Here is a 16,035-nt window from a genome sequence, read left to right on the forward strand (position 1 = left end):
AAATATTTATGGCTGTACAATGCATCTTTAAGGGCAAGTGAGTGTTGGACATTGCCTGGAGGAGAACTCTCTGGAACTCGACAGCTTTGCAATTCTCTCAGTAATTGTTAAGATCTTATAAAAAGGTTCAACTCTTACACTTTGCATCTTATGATTTTATTAGTTTTCTACCGGAGTTGATGAAGTGATCTGCAACTGAAGTCATAGCTGCCGTACTCTTAATCAGTAGCACATAAATTGCGCAACTTCTCATGATTGAGCCTATTTTAATTGGACAAGTGGGGGTGGCACTGTGAACTTCAGTGTCATTTGCCAGAAATCAGTACCTTAAGTGCTCCCTCAGGATTAAGTGATCTATTAAAAACAAAATTCCCAAATTTCCTCCCCTCCTTTCCTGAAGGTTAGCATATGATTCCATGCACATCAGCAGCACTCCTTTGCCTCATCCAAGTTGTCATTCTTCAGACAGGAGCCTAGACAGCAAGTGTCACCAGGGTATTTGGCTATGGGTCAGAGTGGAACAGTTCACAACCAGGATCCAAGCATGCACGTGTTGCAATTTGAATCACGTTTCCGAAATGGATTAGAAACCCTGGCTGTTTTGGCACCCCACTTTTTTTTCTTAGGGGCACAGCAAACAATTGTAGCCTCTCCCCAATTATCTCCCTGGCTAAAATTAGCTAACTCGGCAACACTGGTTTGATCCTGATGTGTGCTAAGGATTGAAACCATCCTACTTACTGATAGTTCTCCTTTTTATCTGGAGCTTCAAATTCAAGAAATTATTCAGGTGCTATAACTACACAAATAACTGTATGCTAAAAGTAGACAAAAATATTGTTCTACTGTGTTGCACGTTTTGTAGCTAACGTTGTAAACTGTCACGGATTTTAAATTACTCAAGCTCCTTGCCTCACAAAGATCGCAGTCAAGCTCATTACAGTTGCATAATTACTTATAATGGAGTATAAGGAAACAGAACATCCTGCAGCTGTTCCTGTTACAGACAATGACATGTCTGTAACTGTAAACATTGATAATCAAATCCCAGGCACCCCAAGTGTGGAGGCAACAGTGTGCAGAAATAAGGTGGAAAGTCTGGAGACTACCATTACTCTGTATTTGAACAAACAGGTTAATTATGCAACATGTCACGATCTTTAGAAGCCCTGCTTCCTCCTGAATTAATACTATGGGTGTTGAATCTTTGAAGACAGACTGTCCCTCATGTTGGCCTGCACAAGGCAGATTTAACAACTACCAATATTGTCCTTTATCCCAGTTCCAAGAAAGACCTGAAATGTCAACTGATTGACTTCTGTTTCTCCACAGATGCGGCCTGACCTGTTGAGTATTTTCAGCTTTTTCTGTTTTCAGCATCTGCAGTATTTTACTTTTTTTTGTAATTTGGAGAAATTAAAATGGATTTTAAAAAATAAAATTCATTCACATTTCCACAGTCTCCAAACACACACTTCCTTCTACCTGCATCTTTCACTTAGTTGAAAAGAAGATTCGTTGCATTCTAGGACCTCAAAGATTTCCATATTCCCTTTCTCCTTCAATCTACAAGCTTTGAAAACCCAAGTTTTGCATCATCTAATCACTATTTATCCCATCTTAGCCCGGCATATTCCTCACACTACCATTACCAACAAGCCAGGGGATCAACCCTGGTTCAACGAGGAGTGTAGAAGAGCATGCCAGGAGCAGCACCAGGCATACCTAAAAATGAGGTGCCAACTTAGTGAAGCTACAACTCAGGACTACATGCATGCTAAACAGCGGAAGCAACATGCTATAGACAAAGCTAAGTGATTCCACAACCAACGGATCAGATCAAAGCTCTGCAGTCCTGCATGGTGGTGGACAATTAAACAACAAACGGGAGGAGGAGTCTCTGTAAACATCCCCATCCTCAATGATGGCAGAGTCCAGTACGAGTGCAAAAGACAAGCCTGAAGCATTTGCAACCATCTTCAGCCAGAAGTGCCGAGTGGATGATCCATCTCGGCCTCCTCCCGATATCCCCACCATCACAGAAGCCAGTCTTCAGCCAATTCGAATCACTCCAAGTGATATCCAGAAACGGCTGAGTGCACTGGATACAGCAAAGGCTATGGGCCCCGACAACATCCCGGCTGTAGTACTGAAGACTTGTGCTCCAGAACTAGCTGCGCCTCTAGCCAAGCTGTTCCAGTACAGCTACAACACTGGCATCTACCCGACAATGCAGAAAATTGCCCAGGTATGTCCTGTCCACAAAAAACAGGACAAATCCAATCCAGCCAATTACCGCCCCATCAGTCTACTCTCAATCATCAGCAAAGTGATGGAAGGTGTCATCGACAGTGCTGTCAAGAGGCACTTACTCACCAGTAACCTGCTCACCGATGCTCAGTTTGGGTTCCGCCAGGACCTCTCGGCTCCAAGACCTCATTACAGCCTTGGTCCAAACATGGACAAAAGAGCTGAATTCCAGGTGAGGTGAGAGTGACTGCCCTTGACATCAAGGTAGCATTTGACAGAGTGTGGCACCAAGGAGCCCTAGTAAAATTGAAGTCAATGGGAATCAGGGGGAAAACTCTCCAGTAGCTGGAGTCATACATAGCACAAAGGAAGATGGTAGTGGTTGTTGGAGGCCAATCATCTCAGCTCCAGGACAATGCTGCAGGAGTTCCTCAGGGCAGTGTCCTTGGCCCAACCATCTTCAGCTGCTTCTTCAATGACCTTCCCCTCTATCATAAGGTCAGAAATGGGGATGTTCGCTGATGATTGCACAGTGTTCAGTTCCATTCGCAACCCCTCAAATAACGAAGCAGTCCGAGCCCGTATGCATCAAGACCTGGACAACATCCAGGCTTGGGCTCATAAGTGGCAAGTAACATTCGTGCCAGACAAGTGCCAGGCAATGACCATCTCCAACAAGAGAGTCTAACCACCTCCCCTTGACATTCAACAGCATTACCATCGCCGAATCCCCCACCATCAACATCCTGGGGGTCACCATTGACCATGGACCAGCCATATAAAAAGTGTGGCTACAAGAGCAGGTCAGAGGCTGGGTATTCTGCAGCAAGTGACTCATCTCCTGACTCCCCAAAGCCTTTCCACCACCTGGAAGGCACAAGTCAGGAGTGTGATGGAATACTCTCCACTTGCCTGGATGAGTGCAGCTCCAACACTCAAGAAGCTCGACACCATCCGGGACAAAGCAGCCCGCTTGATTGGCACCCCATCCATCACCCTAAACATTCACTCCCTTCACCACCGGCACATTGTGGCTGCAGTGTGTACCATCCACAGGATGCTTTGCAGCAACTCGCCAAGGCTTCTTCGACAGCACCTCTCAAACCCGTGACTTCTACCACCTAGAAGGACAAGAGCAGCAGGCACATGGGAACAACACCACCTGCACGTTTCCCTCCAAGTCACACACCATCCCGACTTGGAAATATATTGCCGTTCCTTCATCGTCGCTGGGTCAAAATCCTGGAACTCCCTTCCTAACAGCACTGTGGGAGAACCTTCACCACATGGACTGCAGCGGTTCAAGGCGGCGGCTCACCACCACCTTCTCAAGGGCAATTAGGAATGGGCAATAAATGCCGGCCTCGCCAGCGACACCCACATCCCATGAACGAATAAAAAAAAAATCTTCTCTCCTACTTTTTTCAACCATATCGAATTGTCTTTCTTGCAACATGTGCACGTCTTCTGATTTTAAGATTAAATCCAATTACCTCACAAAGTGTAGTTCCAAAACAACTGTTAAATCAAGTGTTACACATGCAACCATTTTACTTGTTTGATGTAAGCAGCACATCATCTACTCTCCAAATCAATGTGCAGCACTAATGTAGCATACACCTTACATGTGCAGGCAACTACAGAACAGCTGAAAAAAACATTCCATAGGGGATGGTGACACTGAGAATGCAAGTAATGATGCAAATCAACTCATTTTTCATATTATATTTCTTTTATTATTTAAAGTATTTAAATTGCTCCTATCAAATATCAAACTATTTTGAAATCAGAAAATGTTGGATTTACTGTTTTATTTTAGACCCTAAAACCACATATTTGCTTGCAGTTAATGTTACATCAGGGCTTAACTATGGGTCTTGGCCCTTCACCTAGATTTTTCAATAAAAATACTATGACATCACAATGATAGCAACATCACAAGTCGGCTTTAATTGATTTTCCTGAATTACTACAAACTTCAATATTTACCATCAAAACATACAGAATATAAACACAATATTTCACAGCCTGTGTCAATTGTTCAGCCAGCTTCATACAGAGATATCAATATTTATACATGGCCATGACATATGCTTTGTCTCAAAGCTCAAGATATAGCTGATTTTTGTGGCCAATCAGGGTTCTGATACATACTTAAACCCATCACTATATTTAAAAGTCTCCAAATCCAGCTATTGAGAAATCCATACCAGGTACAGCTTCTCTTGGTCAGTATAGTATGCCTTCACTCTGTACGGTTGTATCCGAACTCCGAAATCCAGAGAGTTTAGGCATGGACTGGCCCAAAGTGTACTGCTGGAACATAACCAACTAAAGCCACAAATCCATCAGCACAGAGCACTGGACAGTAATTGCACTAACTGACTCAGAATTTCAATAAGTTATTGGAATAATTAAATTATGATTTGCATATTTTATTAAGAGCCTGGCCAGCTCACAAAAAATACTGGCAGTGCAAAGATACACAATTTTTTAAACTTGTGTGGAAATATAATTCAGACCTCCACTGATACCTCACAATGCAAAAATTGTATTACAAAATGTTGTTTCTTCCTGTATAAGTATGGTGAGTGGGTGGTTGAGCAGTGTTCATGATTGCACTGTTGACTGGACATTTTTCTGCACCTATCTTTTGGTATTTTCATAACTTAAAGGAGACAAAATACATATCAAAATTTATTTCAGGTGCAAACATAAGTGAAACGAAGTGGAAAAAAAATCAATGCCATGTGTGCGTGCTATAAATCTACAGTAATAATTCAGACACTAACAAATTAAACCAAATCACAAGTAAACATCTACAACACTGATGACCATGATACAGTTTTCCCACTTATTCCCCAAAAAACCTACAGCGATAAAACAATTGTCAGCAGGGTAGAGCATAAATAAAAACAAACTATAATTAAAATAAGAACTTTTTTTTGTAAAGAGACTTCAAGATTCAGATCACAGTTAAAAATAATTTACAGCTCGCTCTCATGACTTACAGTTTAATAACTGCTCAGCTCGTTACTACCTCAATCATTCTTAGGTTAATTATTTATCTATGTAACCAGCATCTTAATACAGCCTTTTTGGGGACTTCGTGGGATCCATCAACTCTCATATTGGACACAAATTTTAACAGAATACGCTTTTTAATTGTTTGGATCATAGAAACTGTCTGGTTTGTTAAAGTGAAACCCAAGCAGGGTCATGGTTAAAAATAGCAATACAGTGGCAGGCTTTTAAATAAATAAAAGCACAGGCCCCGGCTGCGCCTCAGCTGCCCGGAGCCCGGCCGGCCCCTACCTTCGGGTAAGTGTGCAGGGTGTAAGTCATCTCACAGGTTCTCTGACATGACGCCGTGTCGCCCAAAACCGCCTCGAAAGCATCGGAAGCCAGTGCGACAGCAAGGAACGAACATAAAGTAAGCGCTACTCCCAGACCCAGACTAACAACAGAGCCGCGACAAGCACAACCTCCACCTCCCACCGCCATCTTCCGTCTGTTTGTTGTGATCCACAGTCACTTCCGCGCGTTACCTAACTGCGCATGACGCCCTCCCCCCTAGTGATTTAAATTTTTATTCTAAAGGTTTTTAAATATAATTCCCGCCTTAAATATGATCGCATCGAGTTACAATCAGAAGACGTGATGTGGAGCTTGTGTTATTTATTTAATTTTTTAAAAAATCAGCAACATCGCCGGAAGCCGCTGACCGACCTGGCGCAATGGACGCTGGGAATTGTAGTTTTTTCCCCCCTACCTGGCTGGGCATTGTAGTTGTTGCTCGGGGTACTACAGCTCCCAGAATGCAGCGGTAAGGGCGCCGAAAGTGAGTGAGGGGGGAGCTGGAGCGAGCTGCTTTTCTACCCGCAGACTGTTCGGAGCCTTTTATTTGGTCACAATGAGACTGTGAATTGAATGCACCGACCTGAGTTGTGAGGTGAGGTGAGGTGAGGAGTTCCCCTCACTCACTCACTCACTGGTCATGGACCGGTTCGTGGCGAGGGTGAAGCCGGCGGACTGCGCCGCGGGCCCAGCGCAGCAACGGGGCAAGATCTACCGCCAGGTCACTCTCGAGTCTTTAAAGGTAAAGTCCAGGCTTCCCAATTGACCGGTGGTTTCTCTAAGTTTAAAATAGGGGGTTTTAAAACCGTGAGCCCTGGGACGTTCGCAGGTCATTGGATTTCTCCATTTAACGGAAGACTTCTCACTGGCGTCTTTTTGTGAACTTATTTTGTTCACGTTTCCCACTAATCCTCGCTGAAGTTGGTGCGAAGCAGGAAGATAAACTATTCGTGGTCAACCAAAAGATTTCTCTGTGGGTATATTTTAAGTCTTAATAGTTTTGAGGAATAAGGACAGACTAGAGTTATGAGAAAGTTAATTCTAGTTGCAGATCAATGCAAAGTGAACTGTATAAGTGATCTGGAGGATGGGAAGTTGTTTTGGATGGAACAGGAGAGGCTCGGCACTATTGGTATGAAGGATGCTCCAAGAACATCTCTTTGGAACATAGGAGCAGGAGTAGGCCATTCAGCCCCTCGTGCCTGCTCTGCCATTTGATAAGATCATGGCTGATCTGTGATCTAACTCCATATACCTGCCTTTGGCCCATATCCCTTAATACCTTTGGTTGCCAAAAAGCTATCTATCTCAGATTTAAATTTAACAATTGAGCTAGTATCAATTGCTGTTTGCAGAAGAGAGTTCCAAACTTCTACAACCCTTTGTGTGTAGAAATGTTTTCTAATCTTGCTTCTTAAAGGTCTGGCTCTAATCTTTAGACTGTGCCCCCTACTCCTAGAATCCCTAACCAGCGGAAATAGTTTCTCTCTATCCACCCTATCCGTTCCCCTTAATATCTTATAAACTTCGATCAGATCACCCCTTAACCTTCTAAACTCCAGAGAATATAACCCCAATTTGTGTAATCTCTCCTTGTAGCTTAACCCTTGAAGTCCGGGTATCATTCTAGTAAACCTACGCTGCACTCCCTCCAAGGCTAATATGTCCTTCCGAAGGTGCAGCGCCCAGAACTGCTCACAGTACTCCAGGTGCGGTCTAACCAGGGTTTTGTATAGCTGCAGCATAACTTCTGCCCCCTTGTACTCTAGTCCTCTAGATATAAAGGCCAGCATTCCATTATTGATTATTTTCTGCACCTGTTCATGACACTTCAATGATCTATGTACCTGAACCCCTAAGTCCCTTTGGACATCCACTGTTTTTAACTTTTTACCATTTAGAAAGTACCCTGTTCTATCCTTTTTTGATCCAAAGTGGATGACCTCATATTTGTCTACATTGAATTCCATTTGCCACAGTTTTGCCCATTCACCTAATCTATCAATATCGCTTTGTAATTTTATGTTTTTATCTACACTGCTTACAATGCCACCAATCTTTGTGTCATCGGCAAACTTAGATATGAGACTTTCTATGCCTTCATCTAAGTTGTTAATAAATATTGTGAATAATTGAGGCCCCAAGACAGATTCCCTGCGGGACTCCACTAGTCACATCCTGCCAATGTGAGTACCTACCCATTATCCCTACTCTCTGTCGCCTTTCGCTCAACCAACTTCCTAACGAAGTCCGTACTTTTCCCTCTATTCCATGGGCTTCTATCTTAGCTAACAGTCTCTTATGTGGGACCTTATCAAATGCCTTCTGGAAGTCCATATAAATAACATCCGTTGACATTCTGCTGTCCACTACTTTAGTCATCTTTTCAAAAAATTCAATCAGGTTTGTCAGGCACGACCTACCTTTCACAAATCCGTGCTGGCTCTCTCTGATTAACTGAAAATTCTCGAGGTGTTCAGTCACCCTATCCTTAATTATAAACTCCGCATTTTCTCCACAACAGATGTTAGGATAACTGGTCTATAATTCTCTGGTTTCCCTCCTTTCTTAAAAAGCAGAGTGACATGTGCAATTTTCCCATCTGGAGGGACAGTTCCTGAATCTAGAAAATCCGGACGCAGGTATTGGCAGAAAGAGCATTCCGTGTTTCAGGAGCCCTTTTTTGCCTGAGAGGTAAAACAATGATAATTTGTTTTTTAAAAAAAAGTTTCAAAATGTCTGAAAAGACTGTAATTAAAATGCAAAAAGCAAAAATTAATTTCTTGACAAATGAAAGTTTCCAAGATTAGAACTAAAATGTAAATAAAATTGGGGGCAAAGACAAGACCAAAATATGGTCTTCTATGAAAACCAATAGAAAATAAGATTAAACTACAAAGACAAAATTAAAATTATTGTTATGGAGCTAAAACATAATTCCCAACTCATTCCCTTATTACTCTGTACTGCTAGATAAGAAATGTGCATACATATACCATAGCCCAGTAGTTTGAAAACATGCGGAAAGTACATGTTACCCGGTTGGTACTAGATTCTGTGCACAATTTTGAACGATTTGCATTCTTGTCAAAGTGCTCACATTTCTATAATTTTAATCAAGAATGTCTATGCTCATATGATGTAAAATATACCCTATTGATTAGTTTCCAAAATCTTAACATGCCACAGATTCATAGCATGACTTTTGACATTTATTCTGAAGTAGCGTTTGAATGGTAACTGATGTTTTTCTCAAAACAGAGGGTTGTGGTGATTGAAGATATTAAGAGATTTAAATCTATATTGGAACTGCCTAGTCAAACAAAGGAAAACTTAATGGAAGCGTTATTGGAACTAAAGAAGAAAATACCTTCTCAAGAAGTATTGCGCTCAACTAAAATAGGTGATGATTGTAACTGTACAGTTTTCTATTTTCAAGGTTGTAATTTTACTTCTGCTAAATTATTTAAAAAATTAACATTGGGTTGAATTATGTTTTTGTAACTTTCTATTTACCTTATTACAATTGTGCTTCTGCTGCTCATGCCTTTAGAATCCAATATTCTGAAGTGTGGATCATTCCACAGTACCAGTAGGAGGATCAAAACTGGATCACAGGATTTTCTATCACTGCTGTTGATGCCATTGATTGAGGAAAACTCGTAGTTTAGGAATGCCTCCAATTTTCTCACACTTTTCCCTCGCCTTAAGGGAGAGGTGTCCAAACATTTTGTCTTCAAGAGCTGCTACTATGGAGGCTTGGGGTCACAAATAAAATTTGCATATACAAGGGCTCAAGTTGCTCATACTAACAGATGTTGGTGTTTTGATTAGAAGTTATTCATCAATGAGGCTACAGACCATTACAAACCTCAAATGAAAACAGCACAAACTAGCATATAAGAAATGCAAGCACAAATGGGAATGAGTTGCCTGGACGTTGATTGCCCAGGCTCAGCAGTTGCATGTCGCTACAGTTTGGGCAGTCTGACCTAAGGAGATGGAGAACTGTGCTACTGCAAAATTCTTCACCTACTGGCTCAACCCAAAGATGGGAAAACTGCTTATTGAGAAGAGCAGATGTCTAATGACAGAGTATGTTTCACACACAGACTCTCTGGGCAATCACTTGTACAAACACGGTCATCTTTACTTGTATCCCTCACATTTCTAAAATATCACAAATCATCACAGTTCCATCAATAAGTAGTTCTATAAAGACGAATTGACCAGCTGACTGGTTTAATAACATGCTGTGACATTGCATGGTTGATAATGCAAGTGAGCACCAGGCTGAATATAGAAAGTACAGAAGAGAAGTGAAAAAGGAAATAAGAGGGGCAAAGAGAGAGTATGAGAATAGACTGGCAGCTAACATAAAAGGGAATCCAAAAGTCTCTTACATATAAATAGTAAACGGGTAGTAAGTGGAGGGGTGGGGCTGATAGCAAATGTAACTCCTCTATTCAAGAAAGGAGGGAGACAGAAAGCAGGAAACTACAGGCCAGTCATTTTCAGGTTGGCAAGATGTAACGAGTGGAGTGCCATAGAAATCAGTGCTTGGGCCTCAACTATCTCTATCAATGACTTGGATGAAGGGACCGAATGTATGGTTGCTAAATTTGTTGATGATACAAAGGTAGGTAGGAAAGTAAGTTGTGAAGTGGACTTAAGGAGTCTGCAAAGGGTTATAGATAGGTTAAGTGAGTGGGCAAAAATTTGGCAGATGGAATATAATATGGGAAAATGTGAACTTGTCCACTTTGGCAGGAAGAATAGAAAAGCAGTATATTATTTAAATGGAGAGAGATTGCAGAACTCTGAGGTACATAGGGATCTGGGTGTCCTAGTACATGAATCACAAAAAGTTAGTATGAAGGTACACATTTATTGCAAGGGGAATGGAATATAAAAGAGATGTTTTACTACAGTTGTATAGGGCATTGGTGAGACCACATCTAGAATAGTGTGTGTTGTTTTGGTCTCCTTATTTAAGAAAGGACATAATTGCTTTGGAAGCGGTTCAGAGAAGGTTCATTCGACTGATTCCTGGGATGAGGGAGTTATCTTATGAGGAAAGGTTGGACAAGTTGGGCCTGTATTCACTGGAGTTTAGAAGAATGAGAGGTGATCTTATTGAAACATATAAGATCCTGAGGGGACTGGAAGAGGTGGATGCTGAGAGGATGTTTCCCCTTGTGGGAGAGACTAGAACTAGGGGCCACAGTTTAAAAATAAGGGGTCTCCCATTTAAGATGGAAAGGAGGAGAATTTTTTTTCTCTAAGGGTCGCAAATCTGTGGAACTCCCTTCCCCTAGAAAATGGTTGGAGGCAGGGTCATTGAATATTTTTAAGGCTGAATTAGATAGATTCCTGATTAACAAGGGAGTCAAAGGTTATAGTAGATAGACTGGAAAATAGCGTTGAGGTCACAATCAGATCAGCCATGATCTTATCAAATGGCAGAGCAGGCTCGAGGGGCCGAATGGTTACTCCTCTTAATTCATATGTTCGTATGCCTGGGGTCCAAAAAGGAGATCTACACATGGAGGCAGAGGGCTTACCCGAGGTACTAAATGAGTACTTTACATCTCTCATTACCAAGAAAGAAGATGCTGCCAAAGTCACAGTAAAAGAGGAGGTAGTTGAGATACTGGATGGGGTGAAAATTAATAAAGAGGAGGTACTAGAAAGACTGGTTGTACTTAAAGTAGATAAGTCACCCAGTCTGGATGGGATGCATCCTAGGTTGCTGAGGGAAGTAAGGGTGGAAATTGCAGAGGTGCTGGCCATAATCTCCCAATTCTCATTAGACGTGGGGGTAGTGCCAGGAGACTGGGGAATTGCAAATATTACACCCTTGTTCAGAAAAGGGTGTAAGGATAAACCCGGCAACTACAGGCCAGTCAGTTTAACCTCGGTGGTGGGGAAGCTTTTGGAAACGATAACCCGGGACAGAATTAATAGTCACTTGGGCAAGTGTGGATTAATAAATAAAAGCCAGCGCGGATCTGTTGAAGGCAAATCATGTTTAACTAACTTGATTGAGTTTTTTGATGAGGGTAATGTGGTTGATGTGGTGTACATGGACTTTAAAAAGGCATTTGATAAAGTGCCACATAATAGGCTTGTCAGCAAAATTGAAGCCCATGGGATAAAAGGGACAGTGGCAGCATGAATACGAAATTGGCTAAGTGACAGGAAACAGAGAGTAGTGGTGAACATTTGTTTTTCGGACTGGAGGAAGGTATACTGTGGTGTTCCCCAGGGGTCGTTACTGGGACCACTGCAATTTTGATATATTAATGACCTAGACTTGCGTATACAGGGTATAATTTCAAAGTTTGCAGATGACATGAAACTCGGAAATGAATTAAACAACGTGGAGTATGGTGATAGGCTTCAGGAGGACATAGACTGGTGAAATTGGCAGACACAACAGATGAAATTTAATGCAGACGTGTGAAGTGATACATTTTGGTGGGAAGAATGAGGAGAGGCAATATAAACTAAATGGTACAATTTTAAAGGGAGTGTGGAAACAAAGGGACCTGGGGGTATATGTGCACAAATCTTTGAAGGTGGCAGAACAGGTTGAGAAAGTGGTTTAAAAAAGCATACAGGATCCTGGGCTTTATAAATAGAGCCATAGAGTACAAAAGCAGGAAGTTATGTTGAACCTTTATAAAACACTGGTTCGGCCACAACTGGAGTAGTGTGTCCAATTCTGGGCACCGCACTTTAGGAAGAATATGAAGGCCTTAGAGAGGGTGCAGGAAAGATTTACTAGAATGGTTCCAGGGATGAGGGACTTCAGTTGTGTGGATAGACTGGAGAAGCTGGGGTTGTTCTCAGAGGAGATTTGATAGAAGTATTTAAAATCATGAAGGGTTTAGATAAAGTAAATAAAGAGAAACTGTTCCCATTGGTGGAAGGGTGGAGAGCCAGAGGATACAGATTTAAAGTGATTGGCAAAAGAACCGAAGGCGACATGAGGAAAAACTTTTACGCAGTGAGTATTTATGATGTGGAATGAGCTGCCTGTAAGGGTGATGGAAGCATATTCAATCGTGGCTTTCAAAAAGGAATTGGATAAATACTTGAAGATAAAAAATTTGCAAGGCCATGGGGAAAGAGTGGGGGAACAGGACTAACTGGATTGTTCTTACAAAGAGCTGACAAGGGCTCGCTGGGCCAAATGGCCCCCTTCTGTGCTATGTAACCATTCACTGATTCTATGACTGAAAACTTTGGTCTGTGTTGAGTTAGGTGATTTTGGCCAGGGCAGCACTGGGTGCTGTATTTGGCGTTACTGTCTCTGCTGGATAGAGGTTCTGGCAACGGAAATGGAAATTGGTCCTGTTTCAAGTTATAAAATTTCTGTCCTTTCGATTAGATCATGCAAAATTAGAGCTCTGGGATTTTTTTAATTGATGCTGCTTCCGCAGTTTCCTTTCGTTCTTATTAGCCTCAGAGCCTATTGGCGAAGCAAATATACTCTTCTGTTTTGAAGGTTGACATATTGATGACAAAATTAAAACAATGATCTTATTGCTGTGGAAGGTCTTATGATTGAGATTGTCTGCAGTGAGAAATGGCTCATTATTAATTAGAGAGATAGCATCTTCTTATCAGTGGTATCCTGCTTTAACTTGCACTGATTTGAATCTACCTCCTCTCATTTCTTAGGATACACCGTGAACCAGATGCGTAAAAATTCAGACCCTGAAGTGGCCGAGCTTGCTCGAGTCATTTACACGATGTGGAAAACCTTCATAAAAGAAAATAGAAATAAGCAATCCATAGAAGTGCGATGTGATTCTAAAACGGAGAGTCTCAGGAGTAATGCTCGAAAACTGTTAACTGAAGCCGTGGAACTGGAGGTAATTTAAAAAAAAGCCTCCTACACAGTTCTAGAAAGAGATTAAAACAGGTTTTCTATATGTATATTTTAAATTGGAGGCTTAAAGCGGAAGGAATGTATTTTTTCCAACATGTTCCCTTTTTTTGTAGAAGACAATAAATCTTACCAGAAAACTTTGACTTTTAAAAAAAAACATTCAGTGTTATTGCCATCATGGAAACTGTGTATTAGGGCCTCACTCCATGCTAGCCTAGCCATCATCAGTTGTGGGGAGTGGAGTAATTCAGTTACAAACTGTTGGGATATGTCCTCACACTAGCCTTAGGGCTGCTTCACATTAGCTCAGCAAGCTGGGATTTCTTTTTGTTATAGGCCTCTGGGCAAAGCCAGTATTTATTGACCATCCCTACTCACCCTGAAGACATTAAGAGTCAACCATATAGTGTGGGACTGGAGTCACATGTAGGCCAGATTGGGTAAGAACGGCAGGTTCACTTCCTGAAGGACATTATTGAGCCAGTTGGGTATATACAATAATCCAGCAGATTTGATGGTCATTTTCCAGATTTCCCAGCTTGTAGCATGCATTTCTGGGGTAAGATGAGCCTGGAGCAGTCCTTGGGGCCCATCTGAAGTCACACCCTTGCTCTTTGCAATAGACATTCCATGACATTCCATGTAATTAAGGTCAATGAAGCAGCCTATCAGGGAGGGAGGAAACCCATAATCAGAATGAGCATGTCTTCCACATCACTGCATTTTTAAAAAAGGCAGAGCCACTTTTGACATCTATGAATAGACGCTTTGTTGCATTACTTCCAGTCATCTAGTGTGCTGCATAATCTTGCTGCTTTCAGCATTTAAAGTTGTTATTAGTTTGTACAGGTCTTATAGTAGGTAGCGGTAAAAGTATTTATTAATAAGTACATTGTTTAATTATATTTTTTTGTAGAATGATCACCCTCTGATTGAAAACATAGAGCGAGAGGTTTTTCATCAGTGTTCTCGTCTGATCAACATCTCCTACCGACGGACAGTACGAGCGCTGGTCTTTACTTTAAAACGTAGGCCTGAAGTCCGAGAGCAAGTTAAAACCTACAGACTCCCAGTGAAGCAGCTTGTTGAAAACCACAAGAAATGATGACTTAGTAGGTTTTTTAAAATTATTTATGTACATATAAATTGAATGAACTCCTGTGACTTTTTTTAAAAACTGTATGCTCATGTTTCCTTATTTTTGGAGAAATGTCAATGAGTCAAATATGTGAACATTATTAATAAATTCCTGGTGTTTGTACGGAGCTGCCAGAGCATTCTTTTGATCTGGTTTGTGACTGCTGTAAAAGCAACATTACATTGATTATATAGTCTAAGCAACAAAGTAAAATGTATTTGTTCCATCTGAAAAACACAAAGGAAGTCACGCAACTGATGATAGCAGGGAAACAAAAATAGCAGTGTATCCCAGAATTCAAATGAATGTTTTTAGGAAATGGGAAATGTACTGTGTATATATAATCAAGCAGCACTATCCATAATTGGACGATGACTTAAGGTTGACAAGTAATGTAAAATATACTCTTCGGAGGTCTCCTATGGGGATCTTTGTGCGTCAGTGATAATTAGTTGGGTAGAAGAAACTGATTGCTTTGATACAAATTAATTATTTTTTACTGCTTATAAGGCAGTATGGTGCATTTGACTATAGCTTGTCTGTCACATCTTTAAGCACATAAGAATCGGGTTTCCCCTTCTTGGCGCAAGAGGTAAAATCACTTGTCTCTAAAGCGTACAGACTAGTTAGGTTCCAGTTTTGATCACCAATCTGTGCTGAGTTTGCTGCCCTCTGGTAGGAGCAGTACCCCCTGGTTAAGGAAGGGAAGCGTTAGCCACCGCGTGGGTGTACAGGCGGTTGACAACTACCCGTGGAACCACACCCTTATACTTTTAGGGGAAGGGAAAATATTGGACGGTGGGGGGAGGGCGCGGGGATTCAGGAAAAGGTAACTAGTTCCAACAAGCTCATCATCTTTTCACAATAACAAGCTCACCATATCCCTCAATCCACTCTGCTCCAAAACATATGTGCAGTAATTGCCTCTTGAACCTGTTCATACTTTTTATTTTTGGGCCATGCTGGCAAGGCTACATTTGTTGCCCATCCCTAGTTTCCCAGACAGTGGTGGGCCTTCCTGAACCTCTGCAGTCCTTATGGTGATGGTATTCCCATAATGGTGTTAGGTAGGGAATGCCAGGATTTTGACATAGTGACAAAGAAGCAATGGTGATAGTTATCTGTCAGGGTGGTGGGGAACTTGAAGGTAACGGTGTTCCTACTTCGATGTCCTTCCCAGGTTACTTATTTTACCATTCGAATGCTAATAATTTAAGAAGGAGACTACTTTAAAAAAAATTGTTTACTTTTTGACTCTGTTTAAACTTATTTAAATTTTGAACCTTTTTTATTCATTAAAAAAATAACTGAATGCTTCAAAGTGGCTTTTTTAAATATTTGTTCATGGGATGTGGGTGTCGCTGGTAAGGCCAGCATGTATTGCCCATTC

The 16,035-nt window shown here is 41.4% G+C and overlaps 2 protein-coding genes across 2 annotated transcripts in view; one reads left to right on the plus strand and one right to left on the minus strand.

Annotated features, from left to right (window-relative positions):
* The window catches only part of tmem59 (transmembrane protein 59), a 32,164-nt gene extending 26,378 nt beyond the window's left edge, over positions 1-5,786 (minus strand). Inside the window, exon 1 of the mRNA XM_067990553.1 lies at positions 5,566-5,786. Within this exon, the coding sequence (XP_067846654.1) occupies positions 5,566-5,754 (189 nt within the window). The 5' untranslated portion in view covers positions 5,755-5,786. The remainder of the gene's footprint in view (positions 1-5,565) is intronic.
* Positions 5,787-6,075: 289 nt separating this feature from the next.
* Positions 6,076-15,957, plus strand: tceanc2 (transcription elongation factor A (SII) N-terminal and central domain containing 2). The gene is made up of 4 exons (XM_067990554.1): positions 6,076-6,349; positions 8,869-9,010; positions 13,297-13,490; positions 14,424-15,957. The coding sequence occupies exons 1-4, from the start codon at positions 6,248-6,250 to the stop codon at positions 14,610-14,612; spliced, it is 627 nt and encodes a 208-aa protein (XP_067846655.1). The 5' UTR covers positions 6,076-6,247; the 3' UTR covers positions 14,613-15,957.
* Positions 15,958-16,035: the final 78 nt, after the last annotated feature.

Source organism: Heptranchias perlo, chromosome 9 (genome assembly GCF_035084215.1).
Source record: "Heptranchias perlo isolate sHepPer1 chromosome 9, sHepPer1.hap1, whole genome shotgun sequence".
Taxonomy (NCBI): Eukaryota; Metazoa; Chordata; class Chondrichthyes; order Hexanchiformes; family Hexanchidae; genus Heptranchias; species Heptranchias perlo.